The sequence below is a fragment of the Chelonoidis abingdonii genome, chromosome 1 (genome assembly GCF_003597395.2).
Source record: "Chelonoidis abingdonii isolate Lonesome George chromosome 1, CheloAbing_2.0, whole genome shotgun sequence".
NCBI classification, from domain to species: domain Eukaryota; kingdom Metazoa; phylum Chordata; order Testudines; family Testudinidae; genus Chelonoidis; species Chelonoidis abingdonii.
The window spans coordinates 15,576,392-15,603,017 of NC_133769.1; the positions used below are offsets into that span (position 1 = coordinate 15,576,392).

The 26,626-nt window shown below is 44.2% G+C and overlaps 1 protein-coding gene across 1 annotated transcript in view; it reads left to right on the forward strand.

Annotated features, from left to right (window-relative positions):
• The first annotated feature begins 2,101 nt into the window (after positions 1-2,101).
• The window catches only part of CAMK1D (calcium/calmodulin dependent protein kinase ID), a 422,396-nt gene continuing 397,871 nt past the window's right edge, over positions 2,102-26,626 (forward strand). The window contains exon 1 of the mRNA XM_032798304.2: positions 2,102-2,280. Coding sequence (XP_032654195.1) covers positions 2,189-2,280 — 92 coding nt within the window. The 5' untranslated portion in view covers positions 2,102-2,188. The remainder of the gene's footprint in view (positions 2,281-26,626) is intronic.

Genomic DNA, 26,626 nt, shown 5'->3' on the forward strand with positions numbered 1-26,626 from the left:
AGCCCATGTCTGTCATGATTAATAATACTTTGCATCTAATTAGTAGTATTATTGTAGTAATTAATATTTTTCACTTACATAATGCTTTTCATGTGAAAATGTCAACATGCCTTTTAAGTATAGGTAAATATTGTTGGCCAGATTTTTAAGATCAGGTGCCTGAAGTTAGATACTTAAATCCATATTTAGGTTCCTAAATTAGGGGCCAGATTTTGGACCTGATCCAAAACCCACAGAAGGCCAGAGGACTACCCCCAGCTACTAGACGCTTCTGAAAGTGAGATCACTGATTTAGGTGTTGAATTGACACACCCGCTTTTGAAAACACTGGCCTATTTACTTCCATATTACTAGTGGGGAAACTGAGTCACAGAGAAGTTAACTATTTGAACCTGGTTTCTCACTAAGCCAGTGGAAGATATGAATCTAGAATCCATGTCTCCTGTTAGCTGCATGATCTATCCAGCATCCACCAGCAATGCCTCCCTTGAGTTGAAGGTTGTTTGGTGGCCTATGTAAAGACACTCGGGGGGGGGGTTGACTTTTAGAGCAGAAAGATTATTTTTGCTGCTAAAGCACTGGACTGAGACTCAGGCAATTAGGCTTATTGTGTGACCTTGGGTAAGTCAATAATGTCCTTCTGTGCCTCAGTTTTTCATCTGCAAAATGGGGATAGTCACCCTGCTTCTGTCTCTCTTGTCTATTTAGACTGGAAGTTCCTTGGCCATAGGTTTTTTTTCCTGCTGTGCTTGTACAATGCACCCTCTGCCCCCCCATCTGGGCGCTACAGCAATGCAAAGACCGACAACAGTCCCCTTTCCAGTGGATAGGTGTCCATCTGACCCCTTTGTCTGACAGTCCGTTAGCAAAGAGGCCTTGGAGCTGCCTGGGCCAATCAGAAAAATGGGGTGTGTGTGTGTGGTGGGGCCTTGGGCAGCTCTAGCACAGCCTGCAGCGGAAAACTCCTGGCACGTTCAGTCAAATCAAGCGCTCGACCCCCCCAGCTCGCTGCCCCTCCCAGGCCGGGCTCGCCGGCCCTCTGCAGAGTCCCTGTCGCACTCCTGCCCTTGCTGCACTCACCCCTGCGCCTGCCAGCAGCTGGGGGGGCGGGCGGCACTGCTCGGCAGGCGGCTCCCCCCTGCAGGGCTCGGGGCTCCCGCGCGCGCCTGGCAGGCGGAGGGAGGCGGCCCCCGCCACTCCGGGCTCCGTGTGTAGGGGGGCTTTGACGTGCGCGGTTTTGGTGCAATGCGAATTATCGTCAGTCATTCAGTCAGGTGGGGCGCTGACAGGCGGCGCGGCCGCAGGAGAGGCTGGAGCTGGGGGTGGGGGTAGAGGGGGCAGTGTTTTCCCCTCCGCCTCCCATTGCCATAACAACCAGCCACCGCCACGGTGCCGGCGCCGTGAAATCCCTATGGCCATCAGCGGCAGCAGCCTGAGACAAGGGGGGGACCCTGGCGCGCTCCGCTCGCCGGCCGCTCCGTGGCTCGCGCGCACTGCGAGGCTCGCCTGGCGCGCGCTAAACCCCGCTTGAGTCTCCTGCAAGAAAACTAACCCGGGGGGGGCGGCGCACCCTTGGAGAGAGAAAAGGACTCGGGGCTTTGCTTGGAGGAGGAGAGGGGGCGGCAAAAGTAACTCAAGCAGCAGCTTCCAAGTGTCCTCTGCTCCCTGCAGCCGGGCTGCTACCGCTGAGTTTGGCTGGAAACCCCGGGGGGCTGCAAACTGACGGGGGTGGCCGGAAGGGGGGGGATAAAACCCGCCAAGGAAATCCCCCTTGAAAGCAGCAGCACCAATCGGTGAGAGCGGAGAAGGAGAGACGGGGGGAGAGGGACGGAAAGGGACACGAGGGAAGAAGGAAGGAGGGAAAAAGCGAGGGAGGAAACAAGGAAAGGGAGGGGGAAAGCAAGAGGAGAGGAAAATTAAAAAGGAGGGACGGAAGAGAGGAGGGAAGGAAGAAGCCAGGAGGGGGGAAGGGGGAAGCAGGGTCCGCCGGAGCCCGGAGGAAACACGCCGCCGCAGCAAGCAGGAAGTCTGGGTGGGAGCGCAGCAGAGAGGGGGAAAGAGGAAGCAGCAGCGGCAGAAGAGAAAGCAAAAGCTCCCCGTGCCGCCCGCTGCTCAATCGTCCGCCTGCCTGCGCTGGACTCAGCATCTCTGGCTCCTGCCCGGGCGGGAAAGCTGCGCCGCCGCTGCCATGGCCCGGGAGAACGGGGAGGGCAGCGCCTCCTGGAAGAAGCAAGCCGAGGACATCAAGAAGATCTTCGAGTTCAAGGAGACCCTGGGAACGTAAGTGATGATCCGGCCGGGATGCGGCCGCCCAGCCGGTCCTGCTGCTGGGGCTGGGGCGTGATGGGAGCCGGACCCACCGTCCCGCTCCGCTGGCGGGGCCGGGCTGGCTGGCTCCTGCCCCTCCATCCCCGTCAGTCTTATGTGTGTGAGTTACACACAGATGGGGTGTGTGTTAGAGGGTGTTTAATCTGAGAGTGTGTGTGCATGGTGTCCGTGTGTCAGCCTGCGCCCGAGGTTGTGTTTGGTGGGGTGCGATTGTGTGTACGAGCCAAAGAGTGCCTCTTGCTGCGTGTTTGTAGGCATTTGAGTGTGTGTGGTGTGTGTGTGTCTGTTCGGGATGCACTGGTGTTGGCTTGTTTCTGTCTCGTGTGTGTGTTTGAGAAGGTTTATGTTTGTGTGTATTGAGGAGGTTCGTGGTGTGTGTGTATGCATTTGAGTGTGTGTGTGTCCGGATACCTTTGTGTTGGTGTGTATCTGTCTCACGAATGTGTGTTTGAGGTTTGTGTTTGTGTGGATTGAGGATGTAAGTGTGTGTTGTGTATTGTGATGTGTTTCTATGCATTTGAAGGCTTGCTGATTTGTTATTGTGTCATTTTTGTGTGTGTGGTGTTTCATATATATTTTAAAATGTGTTGGAATTAGTGTGTGTGCCGGCTGGTATATGCCTTGATATGTATTAGTACGGATATAAGACTATGTGTGCATATATTGGTGGCTAGATGTGTTTTAGTAAGTGTATGAGTGTACCTGTGTGCTTGGTTTGTGTTACTGTGAGTGCCTGTGCATATGTGCTATTCCATCCAGCGCTTTGCTGGGCACTAAAGCATCCAAAAGACAGCCCCGCTTATATACAGTATCTCATTCTTTTTTCTTTTTCTTTTTCCATTGAGTGTGTGGCAAGAACTAGGTTGAATCAATAATAGAAATAACAATATATTTGTATACAGAGAAAATGGTTGTATATCTAATATTGACCCCCCTGGTCAACTCACTTTCTGGTCAACTCACCCCAGTATTCAGACTAGTATGTTTGTTTTATCAAAATATTAATAGAAATGTAATTTAAAATATACATAGGCTGAGAAAGAGAAAGAGATTGGGGCAACGGTAAGGGTAGTCTGACTTTCATGCTTTCTGCTAAAGCTAATGTCAGAGTCTCTTAGTAGAATAAAGATCAGAAATAATAAGAGTGGGTTGGATGTGTTTCATCTAGTACATTACCATAGTTTAACTGTTGTTGCTGGTTTCACTGTTTTGTTTTATTTTGTGTCTGTTCATAAAGATTAGTAAAATGTTAGACTTTCTGAAGGTTCAGAATAAACATGTACAGATGGTAAAAAAAAAAAGGGAACAGGATGTATTAAAATACTTTTCACTTCAGTAAGGAGGCGTGTGTATTTGTTTTAAAAAAAGTTTTTTTAAAAGACATTGTGGATGTGGATGGCCGTGAGTTCTAGGAGAGGTTAACATATGGACTGCTTGTATTTGTTGATTTTATGCTTCTATAGCATCTGTCGCAGTCACATACTGCGTGTCCCTGGCAGCTGTATTTTAAGCAGTTTTACGCACAGCTTTAGAAAGACTATAAGTGATATTAATTCTAGGTTGTACTTTACATACTAAGCACTGTATGTGCTACTTACAAAATACAGTTAGACTAGACTAACATAGTATTTCAACTTCTTTCTGCTTCCAAAGGAGGGCTCTCTGTAAACATTAGGATATGTTTGGTTCACTAACTCACTGATTTCCTTGCGAACAAACTGTGAGTAAGAATCAGACTAGACATTTAATGTTGAACTAGGTCATGCATCTGGATTATAAGTAGAGTAGATATTGTAATATTTAGTAAAATGCATAGTTTAGTTAATCAAACTAATGTTTTACAGCTCTTTCAAGATGCAAAGCGCAGTATAAGTGCTAAATGTTGTTATTATTTTAGTTTATTCTCATCCTCTTTGTCTAGCTCTTGTACTGACATCATCTGGTGTAATAAGAAACATGTCCTTACTTGTCATCTTAGGTATGTAATTCTTTGCCTACACTAAAGAGTGTTGGAAAAAGTAAAATCATAACATGAAGAGATTAATTAAAGCTACAAGTCTGTTGCCTGTGGTTTCCACTATAAATAGGCTTGGGATAATTCAATTTATTTTTTAATGGATAATATCAATATTTATTTTAAAACATTTTTTATTTTCATGTAATTAAATTTTCATAGTTGTGGGAATTATGGGAGGATCAGACAATAGGAGTCACAGATAATTGTTATTTAATGTAGATGTTGAGATTAAAAAGTTAAAGTTTTATAACCATTAAAACACAAATTGTCAACATCACTTGTCAAAATGTACAAAGTAAATTTAAATCAAATTCTAATACGTTCTCTTTGCCTGTTTGTAAAGTTTGATTATTATCAATGGAAATATTTTTGTTGGTTTATGTGTATGATGAAATCAACATTTACTGACATATGCTGATTAAAAATCGAATCCTTCCAAGCCTAATTATAAACCTCTGTCACCACAGAAGATTGCCTGTGAAGTTCTCTCCGCATTGTATGAGTTGTGCCACCAAAGACTTCCTACATCTGTGGCTGATCGATCATGTCTCCATTGAAATCAGTGGAAGCATATTAGAGCCCCAAGGTGGCTATGTGCATTTTATCCAATGGTTCAGTTATGCTGGTGTTACTGTTGCCATTGAAATTAATTAAATGTAGCCACTGAGTAGTTTGTGCCCTTAAAGATTATTTGTTAATGTCACAATCTGCAAGCTCTGGCTACAGGATTCTATTTAACTATAGTTGTAAGCAATGAAGGTTTTAGATGTAACTTAGTTTAATAGTCAAACTGCAAAGTTTCGCAAAAAAAAGGCCAATTAAATTAGAAATAATTAACATATTATGGAAGCCAGATCAAAGGCAAAGGGAGCTGGGATAAGGAAAGTAGGACAGGCCCTATTATGACAATTATAAATATTTTTACATTTAAAACCCAATATTTGTGAATCAGTTCCTTTACCACTCCTGGAGGGAGCATGCCCTAGTAGCAGTGTGCAGGCCTGTTAATCAGGAAATCTGAGTTCTAATTTTGTTTCTGCTGTAGACTTTCAAAGGTGCCGAGCACCTGCCAATCTCATTGATTTAAATGGGACTTGACCGTGCTCAGATCTTCTGACAAATTAGACCATTTGCTGTCCAACTCACAAAGCCCAGATCCTCAAAGGTATTTAGGCAAGGCTCCTAGTTTCCATTGAAATCAGTGGAAGATCGGAACGTACATAACTTCGAGGGTCGGGATCCGAGGCCCCTAAGGCCCTTCCATTAAAGTCTGTGGACAGGCTTTCAGTGTTTAATAGGGAGTTATCCCAGGCCATGAGGTTCAAGTGATCAAGTCCTTTATAACATGATTTAAAAACAAAGCTGAAGCCTGATTTGGTCCTTTCTATAATATAATGCTGAACCATGTTGGAAATGACATATGTAAGCTAATTCCATAATATAATAGATTTTTCATAGTGTAGACGGGACCTTAATTTCCGTGACTCAGTTTCCCCATCTGTAAAAATTGTGTAATAATACTTATTTGCTTCAGAGGTGAAAAACTTTGAGGCCCTCAGATGAAAGGTCCTAGATGAAGGTGCATATATTTTGTACTTCTCTGTCATCTTTTATCTAAGGATTCCAAAGTGCTGAAAGCACCTATAACACAAGAGCAGCTCTTTTTCTGTGTTTGCAGTATCTCTCTAGGTGGCTGTGAACTGTCTCCTGTTAGAATGCTGAAGTCTTGGTCATTTGCCTTCAGTGAATGATCTTGTGCAGTGGTGTTTTCTTAAGGAGTTGGCTATAGTATGAAACTGGTTTGGATCATGCAATTTTGCAAAAGTTTTTCCCCTGGTGCTGGTAGCAGTGTGAAATTGACTAAAGTCACAAGCATTAGCCCTGGTCAATTTCACACTAGGGCTCGGACTACAGGGAAAAAGCTTCTGTTCAATAGCAAAATCCCGGTAAATCTCTGCTCCATGGCAGTCCTGAAAGTAGAGGAGATCAGGAAAGGACATAAGAAACACAAATATAAAGAGAGAAAGATAAGAGTGAGGTATGTGTGAGAGAGAGAGATGTAAACAGAGAAGAAAAAAGGGGAAGGAGACAGAAATGGAGATGAAGAGGGCAAAAAAGAAAGACCAAAGCGGAAACTGCTTAGAAAGGAGAAGTGAGAAGATGAAGACATCAGAAGGAAGGAAAGCGAGAGTGAGAGAATACTGCTGAAAAATCTCTCTGAGAGCCTAGCACTCAAGCAAACTTCCCATTGACTTCAGGAATTGCGTTCTTTTGTTTTGTATTGACATCACTTTGCACTGGAAATTATGGTCCTGATTTATCCATTTGTTACTCCAGTTTCACCCCATCCAATGGTGTATAAATAGAATAACATGGTAGTGAACCAGACTCTATGTAAGTAAGTCTGGTAGTGCCTTTGTTGCCTTTATCCCCATTTTTGAAGTTGTTCGTGTTCACTCCTGAATATTATGTTGGGACAAATAACTAAGAGTCCAGTTAAAGAGGAAAGTCAATGCAGAAGGAAATATATTTCCCCTAAAACCAAACAAAAACATAGTGATAAATGCTGGCCCAGTTCCGCAGCTGATATACATTGTCATGGTTCCATTAAAGTCAGTACAGCAACATCAATTTACATTAGCTGAGGAGCTGGCCCACTGTTTATCTTTACAAAGTTCAACAAAAGCAGCAAAGAATCCTGTGGCACCTTATAGACTAAGAGACGAATTCACCTACGAAAGCTCATGCTCCAAAAAGTCTGTTAGTCTATAAGGTGCCACAGGATTCTTTGCTGCTTTTACAGATCCAGACTAACACGGCTACCCCTCTGATACATAAAGTTCAACAAATTCACCTGTTGTAGCTCTAGACAATCAATTCACCCACTTGGACAGGTGAAAAACTGCATCAACTTGCCACTGGGAGATGTAAAGTTTCACAACAATAATGGAATCTGTTAAGAAAATAGATAAATCATTTAAATACTGTTCTCTCTGTAAGCCCTTGAAATTTTAAAGCCACATCAGTGTCATTTTTAAAGCTGATAATGTGACATTCCAAGAGATCGTGAGATGCAGAATGCTGTCTATGCATTAGGTTAAGAACATAAGAATGGCCATAGTGGGTCAGACTAGAGGTCCCTCTAGCTCAGTATCCTGTCCTCTGACAGTGGCCAATGCCAAGCGCACCAGAGAGAATGAACAGAGGTTGGGAAGGGGAGAAAGCCTTAGGTTGGTCAGCTGATCTGTTTAATCTAACCATCCTGCATTTCTAAAGCATCTATCATTGTAGTATTTAGGTTCTGTTTACATTATAGTTATAGCTCTGTTGGGGCCATCATTTTGCATGTTTAGAAGGGAGCAAACGCTGTTATATCAATGTTATGGGACTGTTGCTCTAGTTCTGAAAAGATAGGGGTGGAATGTGATTCCTTTAATTTGGTAATAAAGAGATATGGCCCTATTTGCACAGACAACCCCAAATTATGTTATAACAACTCAGTTGTTGTGTATGGCCACAAATGAACTGTAACTGTGTCCCACCCTGGTTGTTAAGTGCAGTGTAGAAGGAACCCAGAGGTGGTTGCACTGTCTGAGGGCCTTTCTGTTCAAGTCCCGTCTCCTCACTCTTCCTTCCATATTCAGACACTCACCGTGACATTACTTTTCGCTCCTCTCATTTGCACTTTGCCACACATTCACTCAAAGACTGTCCCACAAGCACTCTTCTCTCACACCCCGTCTCTGTGTCTCACACCCAGACTAAAGGCTCTTCTTGCATACATGCACACTCTCACATATTCTGTGTCTCAATCACACATAATAATCTCACCTATGCACATATATTTTTCAACATACACTGACTCATTCACACACTCCTCATGCTCACACAGGCTTTCTCTAACCACTAACTCCTTTGCTTGTCGGTGACTGGCTGGGTCTCATACCAAGATGCTATTAGTAGAGGTGGATAAACCTCCTCCCTTGTAAAAACAATGAGTCCTCCTCCTCTCTTGTGCAAGCAGACACCTAGCCTCCTCCTCCTCCACCTGATGCAGGAAGATATCCACCTTATGTGTTAGTGTTGAGGACACCTCTTTGTGGATGGTGCCATGTGCATAAGGGTGGTAGTGCAGGTAGGAGGGGCTGATAGGTGGGTACAGGTAAATAGGTGGTACTGGCTCTCACTGGTCAGAAAACTTTCTTTCTGATGACCTAAGATAAGAAAAGTTTGCACTTCTTGAAAGCATTTGTATTCTCACTGTCAGGATGAATCATGAAACATGCAACCTTTAATTGTGGGTGCCACCTAAATTATGAAATAGTTTTCACTCCAGTTATTGTAATTTAATTATGTGAAACTTCAATAGCTTCTCGAAACTTAAAGAAAAAATTGATATTTGCCCCTCATCTGGTTCCCTATCCCTGAAAAGACTGAGGGGCTGTTTGAATTTGTCATGGGGCAGTTGGCCCCTTTAAGAGGGAAGGGGGTGTCCAGTGCACCTGTGACTGATTATGTGCTGTCCATTTGGGCATAAGGGAAGGCATCTGGGCCATATAAAGAGGGAAACAGGATGAGGAAACTGGGGGTGGTGGTGGGGAGTGAGAGCTATTGCTGTTGCTGAAAGGGTTCCTGAAGGAAGCAGTTTGGGAAGAGAGTTCAATGGCTCAGAGTCCAGAAGCACCGCAACCCCCTGACAAAGGGATGAGACTACAGGCCTGGAAATGGATGTACCCAGGTGAGCTAAGGGGAGAGACTGAGCAGAGCCTGGGAAATTGTGCCTGGTAGAGAGGATTGCAGTTGTAGGCAGAGAGACTTCCAGGAGGAGGGATGTGCCCAGGAGGAGACTGGGGCAGAAGAGGCAGAAGAGAGTTAATAAACCAGTCCCCAATAAGAGGGTTTGTTATTGTACATACACCTCTTTGGATTATTCCTGGGAACCTGGGAAAGGGAAATAAGAGGCAGGATGCTGCACAGCCATGCTTGGCCAGCAGGGGGCACTACACAACAGGCATGCCCACTGACAGAGTTCCATTCTGCTGCTGACATCACAAGCGGTTCTTGTACACGTTATGACCCTCCAGTGAAGTTAAATGGAGAAAATACTGAGGTTTATCATCTGGTTTTCTCCTTTTGATATTCTCTCTGCTTAATTGCGTTAAGAGGACATACATGAGTACCAAGGTATTGCACTTTCACATGAATAAACTACAGTATGCTACATCATTGTTGACTCTAACAGAGAAGAGCATAATAAGCACCAATGGCTGGAAGTTAAAGCCAGGCAAATTCAAATTAGAAATAAGCCCTCTTTCCCTCCCTTTTTTTAAACAGTGATGGTGATTAACCATTGGAACAAGCTTTGAAGGGAAGTGGTGGGCTCTCCATCTCCTGAAGTCTTTAAATCAAAACTATGTGATAAAGTTTCTGTAAGATATGCTTTAGTCAAAACCAAGTTATTAGGCTCAATACAAGAATAACTGGATGGAATTTTATGGCCTATATTATGCCAGGGCTCATACTAGATGATTTAATGGTCTCTTCTGGCCTTAAACTCTATGGATCATTGTGCCACTGGAGCACCTGGGTACAGGAGTTGTTTGTGATGTCACAACAGCTTGGGACATACAACAACTTCTCTGGCTTCTCTGGGTGGATGACTCAAAGCTGAGGTCCAAATACTAACATTTCTTTACATTTTGTGAAACTGCTGAGAAGTTTTAATAGATAGACACTGTTAACATCCAGGATCAATAAAAATATTGGGAAGAATAAGTTAAGGTGATACTCATGTTTTTAAAGTCAGGTCATTCTGATTGTTATCTTGCAACCTTACTTTAGAAACCAGTATTTACTAGAGTTAGAAATGCTGAGTTCCTGCAATTTGCAAAGTGGATTTTAGGCTCTTAGATAGTATAGAACATTGGGTCTAGTGTTAATGGTAATAGGGAATTGAAATGGGAGGGGAAAAAGGCAAGATGGTAATCAGAATTAAGGCCTGATAACTAGTGAATCAAAAAGGCTAGAGACAAAAAACTGCTATCCATTGACTGAAAGATGGAATTCTTCCCAGCTCTGCAGTGATTTATAGCAGGGGTTGGCAAGCTCTGGCACACGGGCTCACCAGAGTAAGCACCCTGGTGGGCTGGGCCAGTTTGTTTACCTGCCATGTCTGCAGGTTCGGTGGACTGCGGCTCCCACTGGCTGCGGTTCGCCATCCCAGGCCAATGTAGGAGGCGGGAAGCCGCGGCCAGCACCTCCCTCGGCCAGGGGTGCTTCCTGCCACCCCCATTGGTCTGGAATGGCGGACCGTGGCCAGTGGGAGCCACAGTCCGCCGAACCTGCCAACGCGGCAGGTAAACAAACTGGCCCAGCCTGCCAGGGTGCTTACCCTGGCGAGCCGCATGACAGAGGTTGCCGACCCCTGATTTATAGCTTTACTTTCTAGTCATGATGCTTCATCAGATACCAGATTTTAAAGTGGCCACTGATCCTCTTAACCAGCCAAAACTGCTGCCCAGGTACCACAGAGGTCAGATTGCCTTAAGCCTCCTAAACATCCATTGCAGGTCTGAAAATATTGTTTAATCAAAGACCCTCAAGAAGGCAGATTGTTGGGGGATAGCCAGTTCACATACAGTGCATATTCCCTGGTATGCACCAGTTTACTTTACAAACATTATCTTCCACTACTTCCCTTTCAGCTCCCCCTTCCTCATCTAGCACCACCCTCCTTCATCTTTCCACAGCTTGTCTTTCTATATCCTCCATCATTGCAGTAGCTGAGTGCCTCCGAACCAGTCCCTGTGTACTTATCCTCCCAACTTCCCTGTGACATAGAGAAGTACTGTCATTCCCATTATACAATGGTGTGTGTGTGGGGGGGGAAGGAGATGGTTAGAGCAGCAATTCAGCATTCATATGGATTAATAGTAAGCACTTTGGGGCTTTTGTTCTGTATTTGTACAGCGCCTAGCACAACAGGCTCCTGGGCCATGAGTGGGGCTCCTAGGCGCTACTGTAATACAAATCATTAATAATAATTCATCAATCTGCAATTCATCAATCTGGCACCTGGTACACCGGAGCAAAATGAGTATAAAATACTGCCATTCTTCAGTAGTGTTCTGCACAGATATAAATGGCTACATGAGGTGTGTGGCAACAGTCCCAGGGACACTAAGGCGTGGTCTATACTAGGAAATGAGATTGGTATAACTACACTGCTGAGGGGTATGAAAAATCCCAACCCCTGGTGTAGACAGGACTAGGTTGATGGGAGAATTCTATTGACCTAGCTATTGCCTCGTGGGGAGTGGAGTACCTACGCTGATGGGAGAACCCCTCCTGTTGGAGTAAATAGTATCTTCCCTTAAGCTCTACAGTGTTTTAAGTGTAGACAAGCCCTAACTTGGGTAAGGTTATACAGGAAATCTGTGGTAGAGCATGGAGCTCAACCTGGGTTTCCCAAGTCCTGCATTAGTGCCTTAACCACAAGACTATCCTTCCTCTCTTGATTTCATTGCTGTTTGTGTGAAATCCTTCTTCTCTACATCTCTTGCCATCTGGAGCAGCCTCCCTACCTCCTTCACCATCCACCTCTTTTCAAATATCAGCTGAAAAAAAATTTCTTTTCTCCCTCTGTTGCTCACTTCGAATACTTTCTTATTCCCTACACTGTGTCATTTACATGTTGCTACATGCCAAATATAGTTTTGAATGATTTTTTATTTACACCTGTAGAGCATCAAAGGATACAGTCTATATCAAAGTTGCACTGTTTTGGTTTGTATGATAATAATGAAAGCTTATAATAAGGTTCTCAGTAATGGCATTCACTTAACTGGTGAATCACAGTTTACACTCATGATTATTTAATAGGACCTAATTTTCCAGTCATTTCCAGTAGTATGAAAACAAAGTTGAACTGAAAAGATATTATTAGTAAGCAGGTTAATGAATCAGATGAGGAATGAAAGAGTTCCTCGGGGCAGGGATCTGGCACTTTTATCAGTCTGCAAATAGATTTGAACATCAGTGATGCAGTATAAAATAATAATAATAATAATAATTTACATAGCTGCAAACATATTACTTGAAGACAACTCAAATAGTCTAGCTATCAAAATATTTATGTTGTCATCATTTTCCAAAAATCGTTATGACTCACAAAAGCTATCTATCTAATCTAACTACTGACGTGTGTCGTCTGGCTTATCAGTTCCTATAGTTTTCTGTAGATGTGTCAATCACTCTTTTTTTCTTTTTAAAAAAAGAGAACTATAAAAAACAGATTTTTAATGAACTTTCCAAGGCCCCTTTCTGGTGTTTTCACATTTAAATCTTTGTATTGAGTTTTATGCCAGATTTAATCACCAAGCAGCTTGCGCAGGTTAAATTAAACTAATATGTATTTTTGTTATTCAAATTTCTTGGCTGAATTGAAAAGCTAATTTGTTTCTTTTTAACACTAGCTGTGTTGAGAAAAATTTATTGAGATAATGAGACACTTGGATTTGATTTGACAGTAAAACATCTGAGACTAGAGCTTCAGCATTCCTATTGCAAAAGATCAATGATTTCTCTTGTTCTTTATCTTGGTAGTATCAGATATCACATTTAGAAACAGCAGTAACTTTGAACAAACAGCCTGTGTAACCAGGGAGAAGAACTAAAATACCCTTTGCTTTTTCAGACGTTGGAGGCAGAGTGCATGTGGAAAGATGATTTTTGGATTAAAAAAGTCAAGTTCTCATAAGGAATCCATTTAATTTTCACATAAATTTCCAATTTAAACAATATAGTTTTAGTCTAATTATACTTTCCAGGAAGAACAAAAGAAAAGGCTCTTTTAACAGTGCAAATGAACATGGAGTGTTAACACCGGCAGCAGTGTGATTAGGAGCGCTGCCCTTGGAATTGACAGTTAGCCCGCTCTCTCCTTTAATTTTCTAATTTCCTGCTCTGTTCTCTCTCTCTCTCAAAACCTGAGGGCACCCGAAGCAGTGGCTTGATCATCAGAGATGCAGAGGACCCACAAATCCAAGCCAATGTTGATAGGAGTTATGGATTCTCTGTACCTCTGGAGAAAATTGTTTGTGAGTTTTGGTACCTGGATCTACACATCTTGGTCTTTATTAAACTCTTGTTACCTTGATTCTCTGTTTATAAGGCTTGAGCTTGGACCACTGAAGTCAATGGCAGTTATGGCATAGGTGTCTATGAGGGTTCCATCAGACCCTAATATATTTTTCATCAGTGTTGTGAAAATGAATTCAGGCTTGCACGTCTTTCTAAGATCTTCAAATGAAGGTTGTTCTGTTAGTGCAAGGCATCATTATTAAAGTGTTAGAATATTACAGAAACATGGTTATATCCCTGTGGTTTAACAGAATACCCCATTAAAAATGCCTGCTAAGCTATGTTATTCTGCCACGCAGAAATATGTTTACATTTATGATGCTTGATATGTAAGAGTTCTCAGAAAAGGGTGGAGCTTTGGTAGTTCAAAATGCTACAGCATAGTGACCTACCTGCACCTGAGAATGATCTTGGTTTTGTTTTTTGTTTTTCTTTTGATTTGAGAGACTAGCCAATGCTGAACATATTGTTTATGTTTGGATCTTGGCCCTGATGAGGGAAATGTAAAGATAACATCACTCTTATTATTATTTGTATTATAGTAGGTGTATACAGCTGTGGACTGTAATAACTTTGGTCTAATTTTGGTTGTTGGGTTTCGTGTGTGGGAGCTGGGTGCTGTTGGTGGCCTGTGATGTACAGGAGATCAGATGTGATGATCTGGTGGTCCCTTCCGGCTTTGAACTCTATGATAGTCCTCACAATAGGTCAGGGCTCCATTGTGCTAGGCACACAGTAGTATATACAGCACATAGTAAGAGACAATCCCTATGTAGAAGAGCTTGCAGTCGAAATAGGTAACAAAAAGGGTGAGAAACAAGAGTTAGTCAAAGGTCACGCAACATCTTAGTAGCAAAATCAGGGCGAGAACCCAGGTTTCCTGAATCCTAGTTCAGTGCCCCTATAAACTGGACTGTGCTGTCTCTTGAGGGTGGGTCATCACTAGCTTCTTCTAGACATATTTATATGGCTTTCTGGCTAGGACTGTATGTCTAATTAATTTTAATTAGTTAACACTTGTAAAAGATTTTGAAAATACGAAGCACTATCTATGCACTATTGGCATTACTTTATTTTTACCCTTATTACCCAACTGCTTAAAAATAAAGAGGAATTGTTGAATGATAGAAAGAAAAGAGGGAATAGCATAGTTAGTCCATCTACATGGTCAGTATAGGATCATTCACAACAGAATTCCATCCTCCTGGGCTTTGCCCAATCTAGTCTTTTTTCCCACCATTTCCCTGGAGAGACTATTCCATTGTCCAGTTGCTCTTGCCATTAGGAATTTTGTCCTGATATCAGTGTAAATGTTCTTATTTAATTTCAGTCCTATACTTCTATGTATACCCCCTTGCCCCACCCTAATAGGTTTCTTTTTTTCATCTGTGTTTACTTGGGCTAGAAATTATAATAAAGGAAATAACAGGTTTGAAATGGTGAGAGAAAACCTAATAAGAACATAAGAATGGCCATACGGGTCAGACCAATGGTCCATCTAAGCCAGTATCCTGTCTTCCAACAATGGCCAAGGACAGATGCTTCAAAGGGAATGAACAGAACAGGGCAATTACTGAGTGATCCATCCCTTGTTGTCCAGTCCTAGTCTCTGGAAGTCAGAGGCTTACGGACATCCAGAATATGGGGTTGCATCCCTGACTATCTTGATGATAGCCAATGATAGATCTATCTTCCATGAACTTTTCTAATCCTTTTTTGAACCCAGTTATAGTTTGGTCTTCACAACATCCCCTGGCAATGAGTTCCAAGGTTGATTCTGAGTTGTGCGAAGAAGTACTTTCTTGTGCTTATTTTAAACCTGCTGCCTATTAATTTCATTGGGTGACCCCTGGTTCTTGTGCTACATGAAGGGTTAAATAACACTTCCGTATTCACTTTTTCCACACCATTCATTCTTTTATAGACCTCTATAATATGCTGCCTTAGTCATCTCTTTTCCAAGCTAATGTTCACCTTACTGACTTGGGGAGGGCTTGTGATTTTTACTAGGCAAGAATCAGCTCACATGTAGAAAAGAAGCTGGGGATTAGCTGAAGTTTCAGCAGAAAAGAAAAGCTTCTCAAAGGTAAACAGGTGTAAGGTGCTCAGCTACTAGAATGATAAGGGCTATGTAAGAACCTAGATAGATAGAAAACTCTTTGTGCATCACTTTAAGTAAGAGATGTCTGAAGGAAATAGAGTTTTCTGCTGTCATTTACACCAATGTAAATCTGGAGTAATTGTATTGATTTCAGTTGTTCCAATTTGCTGTATTTGCTCCAGATTGACACCGAAGTAACTGAGAACAGAAGCTGGCAACAGAAGTACATCAGCCTTGGATTGTTCTATTCGTATTTCTAATGTGGAATTGACATTTGCACTGTCTAATGCAGTGTACTTTTAGCAGAAGCCGTGAGACCATGTTGTTCAGAGAGATGTTATAGACATAAATCCTAGCCTATTAAAAGAAAGACCTAGATAAAAGGCTTTAGAGAGCTTCACAATCAAGGACACTGAATCAGCTGTTATAATTGGTCCTGTCACTTTCCATTTAAAAAAAAAAAATCAAGCAACTTTAATATTCTTTACTGACAGCTCAGATAATTCTTACTCAGATAAGCAAGCCGGTGCATCCCTGACATATTAATAGAGATCATAAACAGAAATAAAACTGAAAATATATTAATATGACAGGTAAGCATAGTCGTGTGGCATTATCTGCAATAGGGGAAAGTCAAAAGACAGAGGATGTTCTTTTGGTTAAAGAACAGTACTGGGTTGTAGTCCCATCTATGTCATAGAATATCAGGGTTGGAAGGGACCTCAGAAAGTCATCTAGTCCAATCCACTGCTCAAAGCAGGACCAATCCCCAGACAGATTTTTGCCCCAGATCCCTAAATGGCTCCCTCAAGGATTGAGCTCACAATGCTCAAACCACTGAGCTATCCCTCCCGGCAATGACCTAGGTTGCCGATGTACGAAAGTCAATGGGAGATCAGTGCCTAACCTGCTTAGTTTTTTTTGTAAGTCCTACTAGATGCTTATCTGTGTCTTTAGGTGCCTAAATGTCACTGTATATCTGGCTCTTAATGCCTCTCTGCTTTTCCCTCCTTGTTTGTGAAGTGGGATAATAATACTGACTTACCTTACAGGAGTGTTGTGAGATTTAATTAATTAGTAGAGCCCCTGCTGCAACATACTAAAAAAATTCCAGGGACCAATGGGAGGCCTTGGGGCTCCTAGCTTTGGCCACCACATATGTGTGTGTTAGGAGGGCACTCAGGGCTCCAGACTTCAGCCACTGGGGATGCTGAGGCTTCAGCCACGGGGTGAGGGAAGCTCAGGGCTCCAGCTGGGGTGTGAGAGCTTGGGGTTTTCACCCCGTGGGGCACTGGGGCTCAGGGCTTTAGACCGGGGGAGTGCTGGGGCTCAGGGCTCCCCTCGGCTCCACTCCCAGTTTCAGCCCCATGGGGCAGTGGGCTCACAGCTGAAGTCCTGTGGCTCTGTTCCTGCTTTCAGCCCCGCAGGGGTGCTGGGAATCGGGGCTGAAAGCAGGAACAGCTTGAAACCAGCTCACAGCCACCCTGGGAGCTGTGGACCCCTGGTTAAGAACTGCTGTACTGTAGAAATGCAAAGTTTAAAAAACAAAACAAAGCATGCAGATAAAACCCCAGATGATGAATTTGTCATTCTGCCATAAGGCATAGTTTCTGTGGACAGTGTAATACATACGCTAAGCCTAGTGGCTCTCAATCTTTTTCCACCAAGGACCTGAACACCACCTGCAGTTTCATGTTATGACTCAAATCCCACACACATATGTCTAGTTTGGGGATGAGATGGTGCTGCAGCAACTCTTCTCTTCTTGTGGCTGTTGATGTGGTCCAGTGGTTATGGTAGAAAAATGGAAAGTATGACTTTTTAAGTTCTGTTCCTGATTTTGCCATGTGTGAATTGAGGCAACTTTCTATGTACTTGAAAGTTAAATGGATACTGTGATACCAGCCTTATATGTGTGGCTTCATTAATCAGTGCTGGAAAATATGCAGAGATCTTTGGATGAAAGAAGCTGTATAAATGTGTTGTGGTGTTATTACATAGTTCATATTTCTGTGGTTGTGTCAAATTCAAGGGAATACTGGGTCAGATTCAAGTGAAGTCATGCCCATGTACACCATAGCTGAATTTGGCTGGTTGTTTTTAATGATGGGTCAAAACCAAAACTCAGCATGTGAATACCCCCAGACATGGATTAAAATTTGCCTCTGGATTCAAATTTTGCAGCTTAATGCAATTTCTATTCATCTTTTGCTATATGCAGTGGCTTCATGATGCTGTTTTTGTGGTGCATTACTGTATCTTTCCATCTGCTGAAGGAAAATCCTTTTCAGCTAGACTAAGAATAGGAAATCAAGTTAACTATATGTAGCATCTATTCTCAGTTCCATATCTGAAGCATCCTCTATATGAAGGCTATATCCTGCAGGGGGAAGTGGATAATATGATATAACAGTTCTTTCCTATCTCTAACATCTGACATTATTCTTTGGTGGTAATTCCTGTAGTGCTTCCAGGATTAACTCACATGGTGTCTGGTGGCGTATTCCATGCATGCAAGTTACAAAGCAGCTGTAATGTGTACGCACAGCATTCTCAAGAGTTAAAAGAAAGACAGACAATGAATAGGAGGCATGTAAGTATCTAGACTGGGCCAGTTCCTCTTTCATTTCATTCATTTCTTTCTTTCTTTCTTTCTTTCTTATGACTTCATTTTGAGCATTTGTGCTGCCTCATTCACCTGGCAAGTTTCCCATATAATGTGTAGAACAGGGGTCGGCAACATATGGCATGCGTGCCAAAGATGGCATGCGAGCCAATTTTTGATGGCACGCTGGAGCCTGCTGGGACTCCAGCATGCCATTAAAAATCCTGCCCAGCCTGGCCCGCTCTCCTCTGCTCTCTGCTACCCCTGCAGGGGCAGGGAGCAGAAGCATAGCCGTGCAGATGGGGTGGGCAAATGGCCCCACTCTCCGGGCACGGCAAGCTGCGGGGTCCGCGCTCCTGGGCCAGAGTGCCAGGCTGAGTGCAGTAAGCTGCCGCCCCCCTCCTTCTCCCCTCCCCTGGAGCCCTGCTGCTGCGCGCAGCGCTCTGAGGGCCAGGGCTGTGCTCTCCCATGGGGNACGATCATGCATTGGGATCTCAACCCAGAATTCCAATGGGCAGGGGAGACTGCGGGAACTATGGGATAGCTACGGGATAGCTACCCACAGTGCAACGCTCCAGAAATCGACGCTAGCCTCGGTACATGGACGCACACCGCCAAATTATTGTGCTTTGTGTGACCACGTGCACTCGACTTTATACAATCTGTTTTACAAAACCGGTTTATGTAAAATCGGAATAATCCTGTAGTGTAGACATAACCTAAGTGAACAGAACCGCAGGCCAGCAGGAGGCTGAGCGGGTCCAGTGGCTGGAACCCCAGACCAGCGGTAGGTGCGCCTCCTGGTTCTCCGCTCACCACACTTAGGTTCTGCGGCTTCCGGGAGTGTGAGCAGCTGGGGCACGGGGCCCTGAGCCTACTGCAGGAGGGGCAGCAGTGGCAACTCACACTCCTGGGAGCCGCAGAGCCTGAGTGCAGCGAGGGGGGAGCCGGGGGGGCACACAGGAATCGCTGCCAGCATGCATCCGCTGCAGGAGCCCCTGGGGGAGGCACCGGGCCACAGACCAGGCAGGCGTGCCCCCTGGCTCTCCACTCACCAGGCTCGGTTTCTGCAGCTCCCGGAAGTGTAAGCCACCACAGCTGCCCCTCCCGCAGCTACCCCCATCCCACTGCCTCAGCACTCTGAGGGGGAGGGGCTGTGAGCGCAGCAGCCGGGCAGCATGTTTTGCCTCCACGTGGAGCCAGCATCTGACTGGCATGGGTCTGGTAAGGGGAGCCCTGGGGGGCAGTCAAAGAGCAGGGGGAGAGTTGGATAGGTCAGAAGTTCCAGGGGTCTGTCTGGGGGTGGGGGTGTGGATAAGGGTTGGCGCAGTCAGGGGACAGGTAGGGGGTAGGGTCCTGGGGGGCAGTTCGGGGGGGTCTCAGGAGGGGGCAGTCAGGAGACAGGTAGGGGGTAGGTTCCAGTCCGGGGACAAGGAAGAGGGAGGCTTAGATAGGGGGTGGGGTCCTGGGGGGCAGTTCTGGGCAGGGGTCCCAGGAGGGGGTAGTCAGGGGACAAGGAGCAGCGGGGTGGGGAGTTCTTAGGGGGGCAGTCACCCAGCCCTCTCCCCTGAGCCCTGACACCCAACCCCTCCCCACACACACACCACGCCCTCTGCCCTGATCCCCACACACCCCCCAGACCCCTGCCCTGAGCCCTGTACCTCCCTCATACACCCCCAGCCCTCTGCTTGGTTCCTTCATCCCCCCCCCACAACCATAGCCCTGACTCTGGCACCCCCACCCATACCTAGCCGCCCCTCTGCCCTGACACCTCCAGCCCCCAGCCCACCCCCAGCCCTCTGGGTCCTGGCTGCCGGCCCTGCAAGCCCGCTGCTGGTCTGGGATTCTGGCTGACGGCCTGGGTCCTGGCCGCAGGCCTCGCTCAGCCCGCTGCCAGCCTAGGTGAACAGAATTCCAGACCAGCAGCGAGCTGAACGGGCCAGCAGCATAAGATCAACATTTTAATTTCATTTTATATGAAGCTTCTTAAACATTTTAAAAACCTTGTTTATTTTACAATACAACACTAGTTTAGTTATATAATATATAGACTTATAGAGAGAGACCTTATAAAAAGCATTAGAATGTATTACGGGCACGTGAAACCTTAAATTAGAGTGAATAAATGAAGACTCGGCACACCACTTCTGAAAGGTTGCCTACTCCTGGTGTAGAATATTACAGGATGGAGAATGCCACTGTTGAGTAAGTTTGAACAAAGGAACCAATGAGTGGCCCGTTGTTCATTCAAATGACTTGAGACCCCAGTGTAGTTGAGAGGTGAAGGCTCCTCTTTCTTCACCTGATTCTCTCTCTTTTGACACCCCTGCTGGTATGTTGAATTGCTTTCTGGGTTCTTTCCCTTTTCCTCATGAATCACTTAACTGGGTGTGGTAGCCGGATTCACAACTTTCCATGGGTTGGCACAGCTTGGGAGGCTGTGAGTGGAGTTCTTCCTTTTGGGTCAGCTAGGGCTTATGGGTATGTCTACACCGCAATGTAAGCCTAGGGTTAGTAGAACTCAAGTTGCAAACCCTGGGTTTGTTAACCTAGGGCTTGTGCATCTACACTCATTTGTAATCCCAGGTTAGGAATTGTTGAACCCTTGGTCCCACCCTTGGGCTCCAGCATCTACACTGCATTATAAGGCCTGAGTCCAATCACCCATATCCCAGATTTCTTAGCATCCGCCCAAACTGCTCTAGCCCTTTGTTTGTGGTGTGGTGTGGGAGGACATGACTATCCACCAAACTTGACTGTCTTGAGGACAAAGAAAATCAGCCCATGGGATTGTGGGATACATTTCCTTAATTTTTATTACCATAAATGGTGGTAAATAGCAGTACAAGAACATGAAAGACAAGGGGAATGACTAGCAGAAATACCATTTAAGGAGCAGTTTATATATTTGATTCCAGATATCTTCTGCTCATTACGTATTGGCTCAGCAATGTGAACAGGAGTAGAACTTGTTTGTATCAGTGAAGTCGGCAGATAGCACTCAGACACTCACGGTGTCTTTCTCCATTGTTCTGTGTCTTTTGTGTTGTCATTACAACTGTGCAGATTGGATGCAAACTGCTACCAAGTCATGACTGCAGTTTACATGGCGCAAATGTCAATGCAAGGTATAAAGCAGTGGAGAATCAGGTCCAGAGTGTCTTTGAGTCACATCTGCTGACTTCACTGATACACAGAAGTTTTGCTCCACTTTATCCTGCAGAACCAATATATCTGCAGAGGAGCGAGCAGGATTTTTTTTCCCTGCCTCATGCATCTTTAAAACCCCCCATCAGCAAAGTACATTGTGATTGCAGGATCTGCATTGCTGGGGATGATGTCTGAGTCAGAACACAACTGGACTTGCAGATCCCAGGTTGAGTTTGTAGTACCAGTGGTTCACGAACTCACCTTAAGAGTTGTAAATGGAACCAATTATACCTGAAATCATGGTGAGGAAACAGAACACCACAATGTTCTGTTGAGAGAGTTACTTTCTTGAATCTCACTACACTTTAATATGAGGGGGAAAAAATCACAAAAATTGGTCACATCTCTGTCATAGTTCCTTAAGCAATTATTCAGTTTGTTCAAAGGCTTGAAAAGAGAACCATGAAAAAAATCAATTTATAGAGCATATAATATGTGTGCTGTGTTTTTCAGTCAGTGTCATAAAAATGTTATGATTTTTATCAGTACAATCCCAATCCATTCATTTGTTTTCAGCAGTATTGCTCAGATAGTCTTTCATGGCCAATAATGACATTATTTTTTGGATCACTTGTCATTTATCCATCTCTGGTCTAATCATAGTGTGGTCTGGACATAAATTAATGATGCATTGCTTCAATATACAGTGTAGCTATCAGGGGCAGCTCCAGGCACCAGTGCACCAAGCATGTACCTGGGGCGGCAAGCCATGGGGGGCGGTCTGCCGGTCGCTGTGAGGGTGGCAGTCAGGCGGCTTTTGACGGCATGCCTGCAGGAGGTCTGCCAGCCCTGCAGTTTCGGCGGCAATTCAGCGGCGGGTACACTGAAGGCACGGGACCGGCGGACATCCTGCAGGCATGCTGCCAAATCTGCGTTACCAACGGACCTCCCGCAGGCATGCCGCTGAAAGCCGCCTGCCTGCCATGCTTGGGGCAGCAAAATACATAGAGCCACCCCTGGTAGCTATGCTTTTTGCTCAGCTCTAAGGCTGGAATTTTCCAAGGGACTTAAGTGGGTGTGGCGCTCAGCTCCCATTGATTCTCTCAAGGTATGTCTATACTACCTGCCGGATTGGTGAGTAGTGATTGATCTATCAGGGATTGATTTTATCGTGTCTGTCCCTGATTGCTCTGCTGTTGACTCCGGAACTTCACCGCAGCGAGAGGCGGAAGCGGAGTCGACGGAGGAGTGGCAGCAGTTGACTGGCCGCCGTCCTCACGACCAGGTAAATTGACCTAAGATATGCCAACAGCGTAGCTGAAGTTGCATATCTTAGGTCGACTTCCCCCCCGCCAGTGTAGACCTAGCCTCAGCTAAATTGTTCTTGGTGTTTTATTTATTTATTTATTTAGTAGCAGAAAGATTGGAGCAAATTATTTTTCTCTAGGAACCAAAAAAAAAAAATCCCAAACCCACATGCGAAAGAGCATTGTAAGCTGGAGAGATGTGGGGGTTTACTGCAAACTATGCCTTTCATTATACTTCACTGAGTGGTCCTGGATGATGCAGTGGGTTGGCTGCTGGCTGTAATCTGGCAGGCGAAATTTGTCAGTTTATAATGGCTGTTTGGTCCTGTGGGAAAAAGCTGATGGTCTTAGTCCTGTTCCTAGCGGCAGGTTATGAACCTTTAAAAAAACAAAAATGAAACAAACAAACAACTGGACCAGAACTGTGCCAGGTGGCATTGATTAATATACAGGATGGCATACTTGGCAGCAAGACTGATTGAGTATGAATGTTCAACTGCCCTTAGACAGCTAATCACACTGAGGAATATTAGGAGGGCAGCACTGGGGAAGCTAGTCTGTGGTGATGTGCGTGTTTTATGGATAAATAGGTTTCATTTTCTTCTGTTGTCAGTGTGGCACTTTCACCAGCATTAAAAAGTTGAGGGGGTGGGAGAGGAGCACTCTGAATTCTGTGAGATCCATATTATATGCTGCTGTTAAATGGCAGTTCCATGGCAACCCAGCTTGTTTCAGGTTATCTGAGCCTTAAATATACAGGTGTGTGTTGGTCATATTCTTTGTTTGTTCTCTTCTGTTCTTCCCATGCACTTGTCTGGCATGGTGTAAAATACGCTCTATTCCACCTTCTAAAATGTAATGTGTTTGAAGCTCGTGTTCGTCTTCATATCTGCCCCACATGTGGAACACCGAAAAGCCAGTACTTAATTTGTGCCAGGCCTGAGCCCCGGCAACTCTAGGTTTGGCAGTTCATAGCCCCTGCACTTCTGGGCTTGCCACACCAGTTATGAAAGCAAATCATTGCTTTAGCCCTGGCACCTCTTTTCTTGAGCCCCGGCTCCTCTTTCATTACGAATGAAGCACTGCCTAAGGTGTATCTGAGTAGGGCTTTCTTCTGCTCCCCTTACAAAGGATGTGGGAGTTCTCTTTCAACCCTTTTGCCTCTCACAAAAGTCTATAAGGGGCCATCAGTATACTGACCTACACATTTTGCTAGGCACATAGCTTTGTTGTATATCATGGGTTCTCAAACTGGGAGTCACAGGCAGATTTCACCGAGTCATGACCACCTTTCCTTTCTTTATGACTAGACAGGAAGGTTCCCAATTTTGTTTTTTCTGTTGTAACTTGGAATTTTGGCATGGGAAAGGTTGAGAGCCACTGATCTAGGTTATACGGCTCCCATCACCTATAAATGAGACATGTCACTATAGTTTGTGAATTTCTTTGACAAGGGCCATATAAGTGCCTAGAGAGAGAAGGCAAGCTTAGTGACAGAGTGAACCATGTAGTCTGCTATAATGAGGGGTCTGGCAGAGGTTGCTTAGCCACACATACTCCTGAAGCAAGTCCTTTCTTAGCTGAATGCCTAATGAACTTAGCAAAAACATTTTCTACACATGCTTACTATGCTAATTTCTAAGGCTCATAACTCAGTCAAATGAAAACCAGTACAACCAAAGGCATATCTTGTCAGTGAGGACTACATCAATGGTATATTTCAAATTTCAACTTCCAGCCGTCTAGGCTGTAGAGCTGTTCAGAAAAAAGGTCATGAGGTTTTTTTGTACTATTGGAAAAGTATATATTTTGTCACTTTCCTTATAGGTAAAAGAGGCTGAATGATTTTTTTGTTTTGTTTTTGTTTGGTTTGCTCAAACTTTCGAAATATATTCAGCTTCAGGCAGAGTCCATGAATGGAAATCTTCGTCACAAAAGGTGAAAGTTTTGATGAAGTGAAAAGAGGAGGGTTAGAATGGAAACCAATATATAACATTAACTGTAGGTTAACAGTTACTCCCCATTTGTGACTAATGTGGCCAGTGCAAACTCCTCCTGTAAAATACAAGAAATATAGTGCACTCCAGAGAATGCAATTATATGCCATCTGCCACGTAGACATTTTCAAGCAGTAACTATGACGAGGCAGTTGGTTATTCCAGGTCAAAGACAGCTCTAACTCTCCCCACAATAATTGTTTTGTCACTCTTGGAAGGTAGCCTGGGGATTATTTAGTTCACCTAAAACATCATATTTTTGGCCCTTTCCTCTGCTCTGTTAGCAGTAAGTCACAGTGGTTGAAGAGCAGTGCAGAATGGGAAATAGTTACTCTTTCCTGCAAGGTAGTATGAGGAGAAATCACTGCAAACCCCCGAGTCTGACTATGAGCCTGAAATTTTGGGTCGTCATATGTCTACCAGAGTTCTGCACGACAATGCCTTGCATGATCTGGTCCTTCAGTGTCAGCTTAACATCCTATTTTATTTTGACTGTTGAACTGGGATACATACTGCATTTCTTTATCCATTGTTGCTGTCCTCCTGGACTTTATCTTTTGGTTTGCTAGCTAATAGTTTTTTTATTAATGGTTTCATTAAGAAACAGATGTACAGGTCTCCTCTTTGTTTTTGTAACTGCTCTCTTGACATACTGTATATGCCCTTGATTGATTTTATTTAGTGTAATAACCATCTGCTGGCATCTGTTTATGCTGTGACTGTTGCTGAATACTTATGTTTAACTTGTGTTGTAAGGACTAAGGTCTCTGCCAACACTTACTCTAATGCAATCTCACTGACTTCACTGCATTTTCAGTGAAGTCAGTGAGAGCAGAATTGGGCCTTAAAAGTACATTTTATATAACACACACACTTTAATCTCTGGCATAACTCTATTGATTTAAATAGGCATACTTCAGGGATAAATTTGTCCCAGCATGTGCGTTGGTCTCTCCAATTTTGCTGATAGTTTTATGTCTGTAAATGTGTCAGAGCTAAACTATTTCCCCCAGTTTGGAGGAGAAAAGCTCCTTGAAATTATAATTGGATGCTGTCAGTCACAAAAGGACACACATTAAACTTTTATACCTGCCTGAGCCCCTGAAGCAAAACTTTGTTCAAGAAACAATCAAGATTAGTAATCCTTAAACAGCATTTATCTGTCAGACTGATGGGCTTTTTGTCAGCCTTGCCCTTCAGCATAGCATTGTGTATTCTTTTATGGAGCTTTTGATGGCAAAAATAATGCTGGACAGGCGCTGGATGAAAAATTCTGAGAGGATTGGACTAAGAAAATATATGCAGAGTCTCACACGGAGTCCACAATGAAGTCTTCCTTTTTGTGCGGGGCAACGTGGCTGACTTGTTAAGATGCTGTCATGTCAAGTTTAGCTTTGTGTCCTCAGCTCAGTCCTTTTTATAAGCTGGAGTCTGCACTGACTGTAGGTTTCATTACAGCTGCCATGTTCATGCCCTGGCTGTGAAAAGAAGTAGAGGATTTCATTTCCCATCAGTATCTGTCTCTGCTGTATGACAAGTGCAAGCAGATGTCAGAATGACTTAGGTGGGATTTTCAACAGTGACTTAGCTCTGCTCCCAGTGAAGTCTGTAGACTGTAGGAATTTTACTATTGACTCCAGAATTAGGCCAATGCTGAGAACTTTTGAAAGCCTCACTCTTAAAGCACCAGGACCCAGATCATGCAAGGTGATAAGCTTTCCCATTAAAGTCAATGGGACGTGGGAGTGGTCAGCCCCTTATAGGACTGAGTCACAGGTTTTAAATACCTAGACTCCCTGGGACTTTGAATTCCATCTGGGCTGATTTAACCTTTCATCCCTCCAAGGAGGTTAGATTCAGTTCCATGAAGTTTACTGTGGAGTCAAATGAGAACTTAAAAGCAGAGTATCTGCTGCTGTGCATGCACATTAAAGCTCCCAGTAAGCTGTGTGTAAGGGAATGGGTTTTCCTCAGGCCTGG